Source organism: Nomia melanderi, chromosome 14 (genome assembly GCF_051020985.1).
Source record: "Nomia melanderi isolate GNS246 chromosome 14, iyNomMela1, whole genome shotgun sequence".
Lineage (NCBI taxonomy): Eukaryota > Metazoa > Arthropoda > Insecta > Hymenoptera > Halictidae > Nomia > Nomia melanderi.
This window is the reverse complement of record NC_135012.1, coordinates 4,140,219-4,159,338: the sequence shown is the minus strand read 5'-3', so window position 1 is coordinate 4,159,338 and position 19,120 is coordinate 4,140,219. Positions and strand designations below refer to the sequence as shown.

The following is a 19,120-nucleotide window of genomic DNA, read 5'->3' as shown; positions in this document are numbered from 1 at the left end:
TTCGTGGGAGTCGAGATATTAATGAATTCTGCATCGATTGCGCAGCTCCGTGTGAATGCCATCTTGCGTCCTTGTCTCTCTCCCGCCCAATCATATATCTATCCTTGTCAGATACCTCTTTAGTCATCCTGCTTCGCGAATACGTACCAGGGACTGATGAGATGCTTTTTCCTAGTAGGTGGCACTGGGATCGCTATCTCTGTCCTTGTCGCAGACTATCTCCGTCCTTGTCTTACACATTGCGGGTGTAGGGAAAAGTTTCGAAAACGCACCGCCGCTAGATGGCGCCACTATCGCTTGCAAACCTAAATTTTTTATCCTTGTCGCACCCTAGCGTCATCCTTGTCTTACGCATTGCGGATCTAGGGGAAGTAATTCGCCGCTAGATGGCGAGTCGATCGTGTTCCACCAAAATTCTCTGTCGTTGTCTTATTCATTGATGGTATAGCGACACCTTTAACGGCCGTTGTCACGACAGCGTGATGTCATTGTTTAAGAATCAAACTGAATTGTCCTTACTGACCATTAACATTTGAGACAGAAAAACGTAATTACTAGCTATATATCATGTATGCGCGATTTACAGCCTCTAATTACTTGGATCTAGCATTATCTTAAGTACTTAAATAAGTACCCGTAATTTCACACTTTAAGAGATACCATAATCATTGCTGCAACTTCGTCATTTTCTGCTTTCATATCTTCATGGTTTAGTTAGTGTTTTTAATGTTTTTAGGGTAATTGACATTAATTGTACAATAAAGATAAATGAAATATATACTTGTTATTGTTCTACTTTTAAAATATAATATTTAAAGGCGGGGGAAATAGAAATAATTTCAAAGCACATAGAGTAAAGCGATATTTATTCGTATAAATAACATGGTTACAATAAGTGTGAAAAATAATTATAATACATCTCTATATAGATTCTTATGAACTGATTATTAATTTCTATTTATAAAGTAATTATTCAGAATGAAGAAAATGTTATTAAGTACTATAATAAAAGGAGTAATAAAATTGCTTTCCAATTAGTTATAAAAGATATTCCAATTGTATTATTCTTTTTGTCAATATTTTTTAATTAGTTATAAAACATATTCCACTGTCCAGATTGTTCTCGGATCGATTCAACGATCCTTCAGAGGTTCGCCCACGCGCCAACCGGGTAACCGACATATCAGCAGCCTCACAGGTGTCCGAGGTCGCAATTTTCTGGATGGTTAACCGATTACGAAGGCGTTTGCAGTAGTTTCCCTCAGTATATGGGCAGACTCGATTTCATTCTCGATAATTTTCACGTATCGGAGCACGGGGTCCCATGTGGTCGCCGCTGATAAGCAGTGAATTGAACTTCTATCAAATTGCGAGAGATCTCAGCGAGTATAAAAGCTCGATTCCTTGGGGCTAGGAGCATCAGCAGCTCTCCGGAGCTCCAAGGAGTAACACGCATCCTCCAAGCGTTGAAGTCTCTCACAACGGTGAAACTGTCCTACGAAAAAACCAACTACATCAGTGGGGACGGCAGATAAGTAAGTAAAAAATCAAGGAACAATTCATAAGACATAGAAATATCAAAGGGAAAATTATAACAATCATACAGAATACTCGAACACATTGTTTCTTAGAAAGATATTCGTATAAAGTATTTACTATCTATAACTCCTCAAGCCAAGATTCTTAAAAGACTCAAGAAACTATTTTCTAATGTTTCAAATATTGTCCACGCATTTAAAGGCATAGAAATATCAAAGGAAAAATTATAACAATCATACAGATTACTTTAACACATTGTTGTTGGAAAGATGTTCATATAAAGTATTCAATATCTATAACTCCACACATCAAGCTTCTTAAGACTCAAGAAACTGTTTTCTAATGTTTCAAATATTATCCATGCATTTGAAGACATAAAAGTATCAAAGGAAAAATTATAACAATCATACAAAATACTCTAACACATTGTTCCTTGGAAAGATATTCATATAAAGTATTCAATATTTATAACTTCTAAAGCCAAGATATTTAAAAGACTCAAGAAACTGTTTCTTAATGTTTCAAATATTGTCCATGCATTTAAAGAATATTCTATATGAATATGGACAAAGTTCTTAGTATCTAACTTCCCATTTTATATCCAGGATGCGGCGCACGAGACACGTCGCGCTGCCAGTAAAGGCTTGGGAGTATATCGGTCTTCTGATAGTCTCCCTAGCTTGTCTAACTTTAGGGTTGATCTCCAGAGACAAGGAAGGCCATGCTGGAAGCCTGGCAGGACCGGAACTGAAACACCAAGCTCCTCATGAGTAAGACACTATCAACAATGATCAATGTTTCTAATTGTACTTCAAAAAGCATAAAGAAACAACGTAAAATAATACTTACAAGCAGCATTGCAATCAATCTTGCAAACATAGTCACTTATTTCTTCAAATCATTCATAGATTCTCTATTCTCTTGAAATTAATCTGAAAATAACAAATGATAAGTATTTGCATTACTGAATATTGGATTAGCAAGTAATACATCCTAACAACTATCTTTTAATAGATATAATAATATAGACACGTTTTAAATAATAACTCTATTACAAAATTACACTTCACTGCATTTGTACTGTTACAATATGAAGTCATTTGTAGATATTATAGTATGAACATTAATTTTTTATTACAAACTTTGCCACATCTCCTAGCAATAGCCCATGACTGTGCAGACTTCCTTTTACATAACAACTCATCCACTAATCAACTTTCTAATCAGAATCTCCATTTTAGGGTCGACGCCTGTCCAAACTTGAACCCCTTCACCACGGTGCCTTCCTACTCCACCCTCGACGATCAGACCACAGCGCCAAGGATATCGGTAGAGACTGCAGCGAGCAGAGTTAGTCTTCTACCGGATACTCCGAGGTCTTCCCGATCAAGGAGCTTAGATCGCAGTTCCCAGTCGCGACTACGATCAAGAATAGACTCCAGGATCGCGAGTAGACTGATCGATCGAGAAGCAACCGATTCCAGGCTCGGGACCAGAAGTCAAGAATCCATGCGACGTTCAACCGATTCCAACCGACTTTCTAGATCCTCGAACCTGGCTCGTTCCACCGCTCGATCTCTGGACCGCAGATCTCGCAGCGCCGAACGAAGATCGGTTGTCGACCAACGAGAAAACCGAGAGGCTCTTGCGCGCAGGATTTCGGAACGGGAACGTTCGAACGATCGACTCGATGCTAGAGATCGTAGATCCGACTCCAGGGAACGACGAAGACTTCAAGAACGCAGGACTCGATCGTTGGATCGCCGGGAACTGGATTTCGAACGTCGAGTTAATCTGAAACGAGAGGTCATTCGCGAAGATCGGCGAAGGAACTTGGTAAATCGCGCGGACAGACGCAACGAAGACCGTAGATCATCTGCTCGATCGCTGAGGAATGTGTATCAAGTTCGATCGGCTTCCGAAGAAGATCGCCGAGATGTTCGATCGATTTTGGACGAAAGACGAAATCCTGCTGCTTCGAGAGACGAGGATAGACGATCTGCTCGAAGGATCGACGTTTCTAAGTCTTCCGACTCTCGGTCTCGCGCTTTGGACAGGACTACGAGAAACTCCCGCATCGATAAACAATATTCTCGATCACTGGATCACCAGAGCTCGCACATGGAAAATGATGATTCTAGTAGAAGGCTGCTGAAAAGATCGATAAGCTTGGAAGAACGTCGTGAAAGGAATGCGCTGGATTCTCGAGAACGACTCGACCGCAGATCTACCGATTCTCGACGCGAAAGGATTGACCGTTCTCTGAGGACCACTGGCTCTTGCAACCGTTTGCAGTCATCGACGAGACGATTGGATTCTAGATTGGATACTGATCGCAACTCTGTGAGATCGGAGAGACGAGAAGGAAGTGAACGAAGGGAGAGGATCGGTAGATTGGATCGTAGAGTGGATTCTAGATCAGATGACAGGCGAGAATCTTCTATGGCAAGGTCATTGGAACAATCTAGGATGGATAACTTGGAACGTAGAGAGAGGATGAACCGATTTTCCAGAGCACGTTTGGCTAGGTCTTCTGAAAACGTTAAGCGTGACTTGGATCGACGTGTTAGGAATCTATCGGCTGATCGACGATCTGAACGCAGAGAAATTGTTGCTTCGAGGACCCTTCGACAAGATATTAGGACTGACCGATCTAGGATAAACGGTTTGGAACGCCGAGAAGAACCCAGACGATTGATGCTAGCACGACAACCAAGGATTGATTCATCGAGGACACCTGAAGCTACTAGACGTGATTCAGAGCGACGTGTTAGGGATCTATCCGCTGATCGACGATCTGATCGCAAGGTAACTGTGGAATCCAGGGCTCTTGAACGTCAAAATCGCGATGAAATTAGGACTGATAGATCTAGGATAAACAATTTGGAACGCCGAGAAGAACCCAGACGATCGACAGTAGCCCGCCAAGCAAGGATTGACATCTCTAGAACACCTGAAGCTTCTAAACGTGATTTGGAACGACGTGTTAGGGATCTATCCAGTGACCGACGAACTGAACGCAGAGAAATTGTTGATTCCAGGGCTCTTGAACGTGAAAATCGCCATGAAATAAGGACTGATAGATCTAGGATGAACAATTTGGAACGGCGAGAAAAATCCAGACGATTGGTGGTAGGTCGGCAAGCAAGGATTGACACCTCTAGGACACCTGAAGCTTCTAAACGTGACTTGGAGCGACGTGTTGGGGATCTATCCGCTGATCGACGATCTGATCGCAGGGTAACTGTGGAATCCAGGGCTCTTGACCGTCAAAATCGCGATGAAGTTAGGACTGATAGATCCAGGATGAACAATTTGGAACGCCGAGAATCCAGAAGATCAGTGGTAGCTCGCCAAGCAAGGATTGATACCTCTAGGACACCTGAAGCTTCTAAACGCCATTTGGAACGACGTGTTAGGGACCTGTCCAACGACCGACGATCTGAACGTAGAGAAATTGTTGCTTCCCCAACCCTTCGTCAAGACATTAGAATTGACCGATCTAGGACAAACAGTTTGGAACGCCGAGAAGAATCCAGACGATTGACAGTAGCCCGCCAATCAAGGATTGACACCTCTAGGACACCTGAAAATTCGAGACGCGACTTGGAACGACGTGTTAGGGACCTATCCAACGACCGACGATCTGAACGTAGAGAAATTGTTGCTTCACCAACCCTTCGTCAAGACATTAGGACTGACCGATCTAGGACAAACAGTTTGGAACGCCGAGAAGAACCTAGACGATTGATGCTAGCACGACAAGCAAGGATTGATACCTCTAGGACACCTGAAGCTTCTAAACGCCACTTGGAACGACGTGTTAGGGACCTATCCAACGACCGACGATCTGAACGCAGAGAAATTCTTGCTTCTAGGGCCCTTCGCCAAGATATTAAAACTGACCGATCTAGAATCAACAGTTTGGAACGCCGAGAAGAACCCAGACGATTGACAATAGCCCGCCAAGCAAGAATTGATTCTTCGAGGACACCTGAAGCTTCTAGACGCGACTCAGAGCGACGTGTTAGGGATCTATCCAGTGACAGACGATCTGAACGCAGGGAAATTCTTGCTTCCAGGGGTCTTCGCCAAGAGATTAGGACTGACCGATCTAGAATCAATAATTTGGAACGCCGAGAAGAACCCAGACGACTGGTTTTAACTCGCCAAGCAAGGATTGATATCTCTAGGACACCTGAAAATTCGAGACGCGACTTGGAACGACGTGTTAGGGACCTATCGGCTGATCGACGATCTGAACGCAGGGAAATTCTTGCTTCCAGGGCCCTTCGCCAAGATATTAGGACTGACCGATCTAGAATCAACAATTTGGAACGCCGAGAAGAACCCAGACGATTGACAGTAGCCCGCCAAGCAAGGATTGACACCTCTAGGACACCTGAAAAATCGAGACACGACTTGGAACGACGTGTTAGGGACCTATCGACTGATCGACGATCTGAACGCAGGGAAATTCTTGCTTCTAGGGCCCTTCGCCAAGACATTAGGACTGACCGATCTAGAATCAACAATTTGGAACGCCGAGAAGAACCCAGACGATTGACAGTAGCCCGCCAAGCAAGGATTGACATCTCTAGGACATCTGAAAATTCGAGATACGACTTGGAACGACGTGTTAGGGACCTATCGGCTGATCGACGATCTGAACGCAGGGAAATTCTTGCTTCCAGGGCCCTTCGCCAAGATATTAGGACTGATCGATCTAGAATCAACAATTTGGAACGCCGAGAAGAACCCAGACGATTGACAGTAGCCCGCCAAGCAAGGATTGACATCTCTAGGACACCTGAAAATTCGAGATACGACTTGGAACGACGTGTTAGGGACCTATCGGCTGATCGACGATCCGAACGCCGTGAAGTGATCGATTCCAGGAGATCTTCTGAAAGGAAATCAAATGACAATAACTTAAACCGCAGGGAAATCAAAACTGGCAGAAGATTGGAACGTCGATCACTTGCGAACTCAAGAACATTCTCCAGATCTCTTAACTCCCTTGATCGCCGAGAAGCTAATACCGATCGTCGTTTGCAAGAACGTTCTACACTTAACATAGAGCGACGAGAAAGATCGAATCCACTGAACTTAGCCCGCGAATCACGTGTTCCTTCCACCAGGTTGTCTGAAGCTTCTGAACGCAACTCTGATCGACGTATTAGGTATCTCTCCAGCGATCGTAAATCTGAACGTCGAGCAACTGTAGATTTTAGAAGAGTTTCTAGATCTTTGGAGTCTGCAAATCGCGAGGAAATCAGAAACGACCGCCGTCTCTCAGAAATATCCGAGCGAAACTTAGACTCTAGACGACACCTGCAACGAAGAATCAATGTTGATCGATCGCAGCGCACTAACGATCTTTCCAACGACATTCAACGGAGACAAAGACTGATATCTTCTAGAAAATCCTTGAACGATGTCACACGATCTCGCCTGTTAGATCTGAACATCCACGAATCAAGGAAACACTTGATGGACTCTCTTCGGCAACTTCTTAAATCCTCCCATGACCTTAGAACCTCTGACAGACTGTCAGACCGTTTCGATGGCACTTCCTCTAGGTTAAAAATGTCAAATGGTCTAAGCGTCCTGAAAGGATATTTCATGAACAACGACACGACACTCGAAATTCTACGCCAGGCAATTGTAATCGGTCTTTGTGCTATCTACGGACTATCCATCTTCCATGGAAAACAATCCCTTATTAGGTAAGCAATTGCACGCAAAACTGATGATAGTGTAATCACTGTTTAATAATTTCTCGAGTATCGACTTGTAAGTTCTTACATTAACATTATGCGATGTGTGTTACAGCAATATCGGGAGACCAGTCCCACGCTTCATTCTATGGTAAACGAGTCCACTCTTCATGGGGAAACAACGATCCGTTACTTCCAGCATCCGCTTCTAGTCGTTGTTCTAGTGTAATAATAGTTCCAAGTGTTGTACTTGCAGTTGTCTTGAATCTGTATATTAATGTACAGCTACTGTATTCGACGTAGACAGAAATGTATCGCCTGTACCTAGAAAAATATATTTTGCCTCAATAAATTGTTCAGATCAAAATGACATACACTGTTACTTTTTATACTTGAACCAGCCTACATAGACTTAACTTTGAGTTTCTCGGAGATGCTCGCTTGAAATGTTTCATGTTTAGCCATGAGATAAAATCAAATGTTTAAGAAGAAAATACTGAAACGTTGCACTAACAGTCGGATGAGTCTAGAATAACTAAGTTAGACAGTGGAATGGTAAAGAGAAGAAAAAAGTAATTTATTAAAGTTTCAATCTCAGTGGGTTTGTACATCGTGGCGATTCAGCTTAAAAATAATTATAAAAGAACGAGTGGTGGGTGATTTTGACATACACATCCAGTCTTGAAGTAAACTGTTATTCTCTTGCGAGCAGTCGTGAGTACAATGATCTGATAAAAGAACAAGTGAAACAATCGGAAAACAATTGACTGTCTTTTATAAATAACAATCACATTTTTTTTAACGAGAGAACATTCAAATGACAATACACACAAGACACGCCGATTTGTGCGATATGCGCTGTGCTCCGTGGGGTGCGAATACAGTTTAATAACGAATACCCTTAACGTGTACTAAATAGATATACAACTGGACGACTCGGGTGTACAAATGACTTCGTTGATGGCGAATAGAATGAATGTTGTACGCGACGTGTCCTGAATTCGATGATCTCGTGGCAGCGAATTGGGGACACCCCGTGTAAATAGAAAATAAATACGATGATTGTTGAAACAATCGAAGATGACGCTTATATACAGCGTGATCTACTAAAAAAGCCTCATGTAAAAAACTAACGTTCTACGCGGCTCTGGAAGATATCTCGTTTTGATCCTGCTTCCAACTATACTCGTATATGGCAAATACGCTCCGCCGAAATAGTCTTAACGATAATCATCGGACTAAAGCTATTGTTCCGATTCGGAAGCAGTCCTGTTCAACACGCCTCTGTAGTCTTACTAGTCATTAGATAAATAAAAAGTCTGTTTTCAGTAAATATAGATCAAAATATTTTCTATGTCAATTTGATATATGAATATCCATAGTTTTGTTCGTTTTCTTTTCTCTTTTTCTCTTTTTTTCGTTTTTATTATACTTCCAAATATGGACGTAGTCCAGGCGTTCTGCACGCACACAATGGCAAGAAGGAATGTCGACGAGAAGTTACGATAAAAAAAGCAGTAACATCGTCATTTGTTCGTTTCCTTCGTATTCTTTCTGTTTGTTTAAATATCTTTGGCAGTGATCCCAGTCGATCGTTACGCGCGAGTTTTCCCAGGATCGATATGATTTCACTGGTCTGCTATTCCATACGCTAATAACAACTAAAGATATTGCGAGAATGATCTTGAACAGTTAAATAGTCGCCACCTTAAAAGGGCCGGTAAAAAAAAGAACACCGACCCGACTTTTTTTTGGCTGCGCACCCTATTCACTTTTTCCACCACAGACGAGGCATACGATGAACTTCATACGGGAACTAGAATTCTCCTTTACACCTGACAAGATTGCACTACCATTAATAGCATCGTAATCTTATTTCTAATCCGAGTTAATGACGGCAATGAAGTTTTCAGAGATCCTCGTATACATACACTGGACATTGAAGATACCCTATACCTCGTTTGTGTTTATATAAAGTACCTAACAATAGAACTATAACGTCTTCTAGCAAAACCTTCGGTTCCACACTGTAACAATACAAATTATCACAATGCCCAATAATGAATCGAGAAAAATTGTTTCCTTTGAGGAGTTCTATGTACATTTTTCTCGATATTACGTGAGCACCAGGTTTCACCCTAATCTACCAGAGGGTCACGGAGTCAATGGACGTCGGTGATCTCTTGGAGCATTCCAAGAATGTGATCCAGTTCTTGCCTGAAGTAGCATAACTGTCGATTTTTCCCTTTCTCGTTCTTGCAGTCCTTGCACTGCGTTCGATTCCGAAGCAAATCGCGCACTAAACTCTGCAAAGTCATTTCCCTGCTCTCGTGTCGTTGCTGAAGTATGGTTATCTTATCCTGCAGTAATTGTAGCTGTTCTGTTCCCTAAAATACAAACAGATTAATAAATAAAAATAATACTTCATGATAAACAGTTTGTGAAACTTTTAAACCCCTTACCGGTGTTGATAAGTAGTTGACTTTTTCATTTAATGTCTTCACTTTGTTCTCCAAGTGTTCTCGTTCAGCCTTCAGGACAACCACTTGCTCTTTGTAGTCCCGCAGCTTCTCAATTTGTTGCTTTAAATGAGAAATCACAGCCACTTGCGTATTTATCTGACTCTGTTAAAAAATACAAACGACTACCATCATTAACTGTTCATTGAGAGAGTGTACTACGTGCAAGCATTTAGGAATGAATAAAAATGTACAAATGAAAGATAACAAGTTAATACTGCACGTAATACTACAGACCTGTAACTTTACCACTTTAGAATCTCCAACTTTGACACTGTACTCTTTCAGTAAGGTAGCCATCTCGCGTTCGTGCTCTTCTTGTAAGAGATTCAAGTCGTGCAGTCGTTTATTTTTCAGAGCCATAAAGTCTTTGTTCATTTTGCTTAGTTCTTCCTTTAAGATATCGTTCTCGTCGGTGAGCCTCTTCACTAGATTATTGTCTCCATTCTCAGTGTATTGCAGAGGATCGTAAAACTTTTGTATAGATGAAGTCAATCTTTGACTGTTCGTTTCATTTGTGTGTCCGTTTTGGTAGACATTTGAATTTTGGTCATTTCCCTCTGTAGATCGCAGGCTCAACAACTTTGAATCAGAAGACACCATAGCACGATTCATTTTCTCAAAGTCAATAGCCTTGATAGCTCTCCTGTCATTCAACAGTTTCTCCCTCTCCTTCTGTAACCTCTTATTCGTTTTCTGTAACTCCTGAAACTCTTTGGTGACTTTAGACATCGTTTTATCCTTGTTTGATAGTTCCAGCTTCAATCCCCTTATAGTGGCCAAGAGATGAGCATCTTCCTTAGGATTCTGAGATTTCAAATTTACTTTAGCCTGTGGCTTTTGCTCCTTTTTGTCTTCCTTCTCGAAAGACCCAGCCCTCTCTTCTCTCCTAATGGTTTCTACACTTTTATTTTCGACAAGTTTTGACACTGTCTGAGTAAACATATCGTTGTATACTTTACGTTCCTTGATATTAGCATCCAACAGTTTTTCCTCCAGCTCCATTATCTGTGTGGTGTATTTCTCTTTCATGTCAGAGAACTTCTTCTGGAATTCTATCAATTTCTGTTGCGCTAAGTCATCCTTCACCTTGATTTCCTTTTCTAAACTTGCTATTCTATCCTCCAACAACTTCAACTTTTCAGCTCCGACCTTGTCTTGTTCCGAATTAGCAGTCAGTATAAGAGCGGAAACTGAATCAGGATTCTTTCTTTTAAGTATTCGTTCCATTTCGCGCACTTGCCTGTTCAAGTCTGTGATTTTCTTACTATCCAAGATCACCTGATCTTTCAACTTCTGTGACAACTGCTTCTCACGTTCTACGTGACTCTTGGATACATGTAACTTCTCTTGTAAAAGACCTTCCTTTACTCTCAGTTCCAGCAACTCTTTCTCCAGTGGCAATACATTTTGTTGGAGCTTCTCAAACTCTAATTTTACTATCCGTAATTGTTCTGTCTTAGAACTTAATTTCACCGACAAGTCCTCTACTTGTTTCTTCAATTCGAGCTCCGCTGTCGTCATAGCTTGTAGTCTATCAGTGATAAAATCGTTCTTCGTCTTCAACTGCTCTTTAAACATCTCCAACTCATCGTTCAACAAACTATTCTGCTGACTCAAGTCTTCGTTCTTTAATGCATAATCCGCATTTTTCTCCCGAATCTCAGAAACTTCTAGATTCAATTTTAGAGCCTCTTCTTCGAGGTCTTTAACCTTGTCCTCAAGCTCTTGTCTCTTACTTGATTCAAATGCTGTACTCTTCTGCTTTTGCAGGTGCTTGATTTCTTCTTGAAATCGTTTTAAATCTTGTATCAACTTCTTATTCTCAGTCTCATATCCGCGAATTAATTTTTCCTGTTTCTCTAATTCTTTCTCCAAAAACATAATCTTCGTGTCTTTCTTAAGCTGAGGTTCCGGACGTTTTTCGTTCAACGAAAGTTCATCTACTTTTGCTTTTAGGACTATGTTCTGCTTCTTCAAGGCAAACAGTTCCTCTTCAAAAGATATACGCATGTTGTCCATTTGGCTTTTGTACATTTTTGCTTCAGACTCTAGCTGTTGTTTTAGGAGATTATTTTTATGTTTCTCTTCGCGAAACAACATTTCCCAATTTTGTTTCGTTGTATTCAGCTTGTTGTCACCGCCAGCCATTGTAACCTTTGAATAAGTGTCCGGTGATCTAGCGGAGTACCCCTTATACATGGAAGACAAAGAAAGAGTTGAACCAGTCTTAACAGGGTCCTTGTTTGGCTTTGGAGAAACCTTGGGCTTTGGGGTGACTTTTGTAATTCGTTTCACTGTAGGTTGCAATTTTGGCTTTAATGTTGGTGATCTTCTGATCGCGGTATTGGTTACAGCAGATTTCTTCGGGGGATCTATAGATTTAGCTGTCTTTAAATTTTCAACAGAAGTTCTAAACGGTGGCTTACAAATCTGATCATAACTTTTAGATTTAGAGAACCTGATTTCCTTTTTCTGTGACTTAACACTTGACGCACTAGCTGGCTGATTAGTTTTACGTTCTATATTGCTACGTTGACTTGTCGTTGCGTTTACATTAGTTTTAACTTCGGGCCTTAATATAGTCTTAGGAACGTCCGGTTTCGCATCTTCCGAAACTTCATTCTGTTTCTTTGCGCTCTCGATTGTCTTCTCAGCCAATAATTTAGGGATCGCATCTGCAAACAGTTCCAATCTTGGCGTCAGACCAACAATGAACAGTTCTTCTTTCTTGGTATCTGCTGTTGTTGCAAGTTGCTTCGGAGATGGCTGATCCTTTTTGACAGATACTTTCATCTCACTTTTACCGCTACTACTATTGCTTTGCAATGATTTATGTTCATCTGCCCCTACACTAGAGTCTGTTTCTGTAATTTCATGTTCAAATTTCGAATCTCTAATTTGAGGTAATTCTTTCTGTAATATATCAGAAATTTCCTTCTCAGGAAAATCAGGACTCTTATCATTTTCGGAATTCTGTTCAGCAACAGTTGGTTTTTCAGCAGCAGTTTGTAAACGAAAAGAATCTGTGAGATTGTTTGATTCTTGTTCCTTTTTATCGGCCTGACCTTGCAAAAGCTTTAAAAAATGTGAGAAGTCTTCTTGCCCAAAGCTTGAACTGCCTGACATCCCTCCTTCAGCTCTCTCTTTAGATTTCTTTAATAAATCTTCAAAGAAGTCTTTATCTACATCGATAATCTCCTTCTGTAGATTATCCTTGTCTGATTCCATTTTCCTTATGCTCTTTAGTTCCTCTGACTTAGAATGCCTTTCAATTGGATCATCCAAATCAGAACTACTTGATACTTCTACCTTCTGTTCTTCAAATTTTCTTCTCTGAAGCTCCAATGTTTTTGGTGCTCTTAAACTGTTCACATTTTCATATATGACTTCGAACCCAGGACTGTGTTCCCTTTTCTTCTCGCTTTTCGGACTTTTTTTAATTTTCTCTGTTTCTTTATGCACCTCCTCTTCTATCATTTGAAAGATATCAGCTTCCAATTGCCTAACTCTGTTAAGACCCTCTGCATCTTCAGGAATATTTTCAGGTACTAAAGTATCAGTTTTTGATCCGCTCTTGGATAAACTACTACTATTTTTCCTTACAAGTTTTTCAGCTTCTTCGAGCAACTCTTCTACAGATTTCTCTTCCTCTGTGGGATTCTTGGAAGAGTTCCTAGATTTCGTATGATCTGGAGCAGAATTTGGACTGAGAGCTCCAGCTATCTTACTCATTTCCTCTAGGATACTACCTATATCTTCATCGGTCGCATCTGCACAAAAAAACGTTGTTTATTCTAATGTTTTTGTTTATTAGAGACTATACGAAACACTGGGAGCAGCTAAAAAAATCAGATTAATATGTCTAATCTTTTCAATTCACATCAATGTACATATGTTAGACTTACTCTCAAAATCAGATGGATATTTGTCAAAAGCTGCGGAAGCTAAAATATCACACAAGGTGTCATCTTTATCCTTTGCTTCTATTTCATATCTATGTATGGCCTATATAAAACATAATAATATGCGACAAAATACATTAAAGTAATGTATTATATATAATGGTTATTACATCACTTGTAAATAATATTTTAAATTACTTTGCACATTTTTTCCTTCTCCAGAAATTCTTTCATTGAAGAACTAATATCCGGCGAAGGGGATGGAGTCTGTTTCACTTTTACTTCTATCTGAATAGCATTGGAGACCTCGAATCTATTATCTGGTTTTTTCAGCCACCATTTCTCTTTCTCACTTTTCTCGCTTGGTGCTGCATCTTTATTCACCTTGGGTTTTTCTTTTATTCTAATTGAATTTTCACCTACACTAAGACTTATGGAAGAGCCCAAGGTATCATCTTCAGTTGATATTAGCTACACAAAAATTATATTAATTGCGCACGAAATTGAATACTATAAGAAAATAGAAACCGTAGTTATCATTACCGTTTTCTAATAGAAAACAATTCTTTCAAAAATCGTAATATAAAAGAAAACCGATACAAGAAAACAACGGCGTCAGATGTGCTTTGCAAATGCGAACAGGTTAAAGTAAAAGTTGTATAACAATCGATGTTACTTACATCCTCGAATCGAGGGGACTTTTTCGAATTAGAAGACATTCGGATTTTTTACTGACACAACTTTTGGCCACTATAATTAACGTAATCAATCATCTTTTCAAAATCGTTTGACATTTGCCGTACTTTTTGTTTGTTTGTCAGTTTTAATTCGCTCGATGGTCGCTTCCCAGCGACCTCACCTGTCCAGTAACGTACCCCAATATTTAACACCCTTGCACAAAATAAATAAATTACGAAACAACAATGTGCAATGAGGTTGTTAACGAATTACAAATAAATTCATCTATCAATTTAGTGTTAATAAAAATAAAACAGTTCCAATTTTTCTGGACACATAAAATAAAGAAATATTTTTTTCATTGATTTAAGTACCAGACGTTTTCGTTAATGGAAAATATTACTTTTTATTTTGTAATTGTAGTTTATTTATATCCTTTTATTTGAGAAATTAATAATTAATCTTAAAGAACATTTTTTTTTAAATTTATAATAGGTGCACAAGAAAAATCGAGTGCGTTTAGCAAGCGATAACAATATCTTATAGAATTTAAGTTTCATAACAATTCAGATTAGAATGCACAGAACACCAATAATAACCATTTTGCACAAACCCGCTTACATATCATAAATATCGTAGATACACTTTCTTTAGAAGGAAAAAATAAATCATTCGAGGTAAAAGCAATTAATTCTATTTTCGTGGAAGGGTGGTGTGCAGAATGACTGTAAACTATACACGCGGAACACCTGCATATCACAATATTTGTATATGAATCTATATTTTTTTTTACATTTCATAAAATATAAATATATATTTATACATGCTTATATTAATATATATTTATATTTGTGTATATAATAATAATATGAATATATCTATTAAACTCTGAAGGCGTTTCGTGAATCTTTATTTTGTAGTCACGGATATTTACATAAAACCCATGAATTCGCTATACATATTCAAAGTAAACATTTCTTTTTTATCCATGCTAATAAGATCAAAACTGTAAATATTCTCAGGGGATGAAGTCATTGATTTAACTTCCGCAATTGATCATAGTAGACAATAATTTCTCGAATACCGCAAACTTATGGGTCATATGCAGAGTTTCTGAGTGACTGTACATAAACTCCTTAAACGTATACATCTGAAACATCCGCCGTAACATTTTATATGAATATCTGACAATCTCTCGTATGTGTACATCTTTGTTCATAAAAATAACAAAATACTACATCATTAATGTTTTCTACGGTTCGTTATCAAAATACATCCTAAAGGTACATAATTTTCGCTGGTCTATGGTTTTTTCGCACGACAACAGTGATGTGGAGTACTTTCCATCGGGGTCCCATGTTTCGATACATCCCTATTACCTCGAGTAACGTCATGCCAATAGATCAAAAGCAACGCGAACCTTATCATCTCATCAAAATATTCTTATAATCTGCACGAGTAAAAATATATCTCTATTTGATCACATCGGTCGCGGTTCAAGGATAGCATACGTGTAGCTTAAACAATTCTTTGTTAAGGAATTTCGTATTGCACACCTCGCAGTAGTGTTTAATAGTATTTAGAGTAGCAGGCAACATGTTCTCCGATGACGAGTTCAGTTTATTCACGATATTCCGGACTTTGCCCGCGTGAACCTCTTCCATTCGTGGTCTTTGGTTTCTAATCAAGGATCTCGAATACTTCCTTTTCGATTCTGTGTAATCAATCGTCCCCTTCCTGGGCCTGAGGACGCGACCCCCGAAATCCTCGAACTTCTCCACTTTGATCTCATCTATCTCCAGCTTCGGTTGCGTATGCAACGTTACTCCGTTCAATTCCGCAACCTTCAACTGCGACAACGTTGATTTCTTTCTAGCCCCTACATAGTTCACGAAAGTCTTTCTAGGTCTTAGATTACGTACAATCGCGTTCTTTGTCTTGTCTTTCTTAACAACGCCCGCGCTCTTAATATTCTCTGTTAGGCTCGAATGATTAGGATGCGCTTTCTGTAACCTACAGTTCCCATCCACCTGCGTCAACACGGTTGACCGCTCTCTGTACTTCTCATCGGTTAGGGGATTCCTTCTCGGCGACTGGGAGACATTAACGTGCTCGTTGATTTCCGGTTCCACGTTGCTCAGCCGGTTGCAACGAGGCACCGCGGTGGTGGTCTGATAGCTCGTCGGTATAGTCCGGTTACTTTGGTCCATTTTATCACAGCAACACCTACATCTGTACGCGGCGTACGAGATGTCCTCCGGCTCGAAGGCCATCGGGCTCATGGAGTTTATGTAGCTCATGTTGCCCACCATGGGGGCCATGTCGTACGCGTCGTAGTCCGGCGGCTCGATCTTGGTCTTGATGTTCTCGATGTGCACCATCGGTATGCCGACCCGCTTCAAAGGATCATTCTTCCCCATCCACGACAGCTGGCTCTTCAGGTCCGTGTCCGTTTTCAGGCAGTCCACGTAGAACTTGTGGAACTCCTCCAGCTTGTAGCTGCATCGATGGCACATGTGTTTCGGCAGTAGATCCATCTCGTGCACCTATGGATGATACGTGATCGATAGAATATTTCATCCACATGGTCTCCACAGGATCGATGAAATATGGATACTTGAATTTTTTACTTCGAGTCTAGTCCGAAGAATATTTTTCGACGATAAAATATCACGGGGAAACGTTACACGAGAAATCGTGACCGTTTGTGAAAGTCTATTTATTTTCAGGTTTAATTCAAATATTCCGAGTATCCTCCCAGCAACATTGCTTGGAACATTGACTGCGATAAATGAGAGATTTCTATTGAGAGATCTTCATTTTAAAGCAGACCGTTTGCTACTTACTGTTTCAGATATTTTATCCGGCAAGGATCATGATCGGGAGACGCTGATGACAAGGGGTGGGGATGCTGAGCGTGTCGCGACGGTGCGTGAAAGGTTGGGGGGAGGATGTGATTTTTTCACCGTGAAATCACGGGGACGTGAGATGTGTTGTTAGAAATTGAATGTTACACGAGATACTTTCGAAATTGCAAGACAATCAATTCGAATGAAAAAAATACGATAACGTTGTTGAATATTAAGTTCCTAAAACCTGTCTCGTACACGTGGTTTAAATAAGTAGAATCGTCGTGCGATTAACAGACACGTCAGCCGAGTCCTATCCAACGTCACGCATACATAACGAGTACAATTGTATTAGACTTAAAAGTCGAGCGAGTGAATGTCTTCTTCCATTAATTAACTGCAGCATTAAATTATCCGATTGAAAAAGCTAAATAACATTTACAAAAAAGATCAGCCATTCGATTCTGATTTTAATAGAGGACAAGTGACTACGTCATTCCAGTAAGAACATTTCGTTTCCAAGGTCAAGATATCGAATAATCTAAGCAGCGTTACTATGTACAACGTAGCTTCTGCGAATTAGATAATATAATCAGTATTAGATTCAGTGTAATGACTGATAATAATGATTAGAGAGTATTCGAGTCTTTGATACATAGATACCGATGACTTTTTTATTTTACAGGAAACAATGACGTCGATGATTCTAGAACAACAGTTAACAAAAGGAAATCAGAGTGTCGGTATAAATAATGTAAATAGCTTCCAAGTGGTTCCGTATGGCTTCAAGGTGACCATCAACCCTCTTTAACTCGGAACATTCTATCGGAAACAAGATCCAAGCTGTTGATATCGATACCGTCCCGCGCTTTCAGCCCGATCCTTTAATCAACGTATCCTTCCGCCGGCAAGTGGAAAATTCAACGTTTCCAACGCAACGAGCGAACGAAAAGCTACGATTACGCTTTTAAAGTTACGCAATACGTGGGACTCGCTAATGAGGCATATTGGCGCGTAAAGTAATGATAACCTCACTTTTGACAAACGTAAATACCACTTGTCGCAACGGGTTCAGCCCGTAACAGAGGAGCATCTGTAAAACCGTGTACCGAGAGCATGTGGAGGAATAGAGGCGTTCGAATACGGTCGTTTCGAAAAATAAATTACTCGATTCCTGGCGAGAAAGGTGGTTGAGGAGGGGGCGTACGCGCACGGCCGTCGGGAGATGACACGTTGGGCACGCGGAAAAAACGGCCCGTGGCCAAAACGGAGAGGAAGAGTTTTGAAGATTTATGACGTACCATGATCGGTAGAACGGCGTTGATTTTCCTCACGTGGTTCTCATTCTTGTCGAATATATTAATAGAGATACCGGATTGCTTGCCGCAGAGGCGGCACACGCGACTCGATTCGAGAGTCTCCATAACGGTATAGGGAGAGTATATAAGTTAGTCGCGCGGCGAGAGTCGCGTGGCGAAAGATTTCCTGCCCCCTTCGATTTGCCGCGGGTGCTAGTGGCAGCCTGTGACGCGCGAGCCCGCGGGAAAATGCTCAAAAAGCTCGGCAGCTATCCTCAGCGCCAGGCGGGCAGCCGTAGAGGAATTCTCTGCGTCACGTCTCTCACTGTGCCGTCTTTGGGCTCGCGCAAACGCGGGGCAAAGCGTGCGTCGGGCCGAGCCGTTCGCGATTGTACCACGGCCGGTACACTTGATCCTACCGGCGGAACGAAAAATTCACCCGACTTTTCCCCGACGCGAAGTCAGTCCCACGGATACCGCCGCGCTCTAGGAATCTTCGTCGGTCCGCTTATCGCGCTCCCGTCCGTTCGGAAGCGGAAGATCGATTTCAGGCGACCCTACCACCGCGATCAACAACGATCGGACCAATTCTCGAGCTCACCTTATTCGTCG

The 19,120-nt window shown here is 40.8% G+C and overlaps 3 protein-coding genes across 5 annotated transcripts; 1 reads left to right on the top strand and 2 right to left on the bottom strand.

Annotated features, from left to right (window-relative positions):
- Positions 1-1,399: 1,399 nt before the first annotated feature.
- On the top strand, positions 1,400-7,620 carry LOC116427030 (uncharacterized). The gene is made up of 4 exons (XM_031976875.2): positions 1,400-1,535; positions 2,145-2,309; positions 2,781-7,268; positions 7,375-7,620. Exons 2-4 carry the CDS (start codon positions 2,146-2,148, stop codon positions 7,412-7,414), a joined length of 4,692 nt encoding a protein of 1,563 aa, XP_031832735.2. The 5' UTR covers positions 1,400-1,535; position 2,145; the 3' UTR covers positions 7,415-7,620.
- A 222-nt stretch (positions 7,621-7,842) lies between these two features.
- LOC116426984 (uncharacterized) lies at positions 7,843-14,558 on the bottom strand. Of its 3 annotated transcripts, none has more exons than XM_031976775.2 (6): positions 14,364-14,558; positions 13,882-14,154; positions 13,687-13,786; positions 10,016-13,551; positions 9,722-9,883; positions 7,843-9,646 (listed from the first exon to the last, which is right to left on the bottom strand). In XM_031976775.2, the coding sequence occupies exons 1-6, from the start codon at positions 14,400-14,402 to the stop codon at positions 9,422-9,424; spliced, it is 4,335 nt and encodes a 1,444-aa protein (XP_031832635.1). In that variant the 5' UTR covers positions 14,403-14,558; the 3' UTR covers positions 7,843-9,421. The 3 variants fall into 3 exon arrangements, with proteins under 3 accessions (XP_031832635.1, XP_031832636.1, XP_076229774.1); XM_031976776.2 differs by having other exon boundaries at positions 10,028-13,551; XM_076373659.1 differs by lacking the exon at positions 14,364-14,558 and adding an exon at positions 14,227-14,323.
- Positions 14,559-14,786: 228 nt separating this feature from the next.
- LOC116426981 (uncharacterized) lies at positions 14,787-18,979 on the bottom strand. Its single transcript, XM_031976772.2, has 2 exons — positions 18,512-18,979; positions 14,787-16,907 (listed from the first exon to the last, which is right to left on the bottom strand). Exons 1-2 carry the CDS (start codon positions 18,632-18,634, stop codon positions 15,858-15,860), a joined length of 1,173 nt encoding a protein of 390 aa, XP_031832632.1. The 5' UTR covers positions 18,635-18,979; the 3' UTR covers positions 14,787-15,857.
- Between the last annotated feature and the right edge of the window lie 141 nt (positions 18,980-19,120).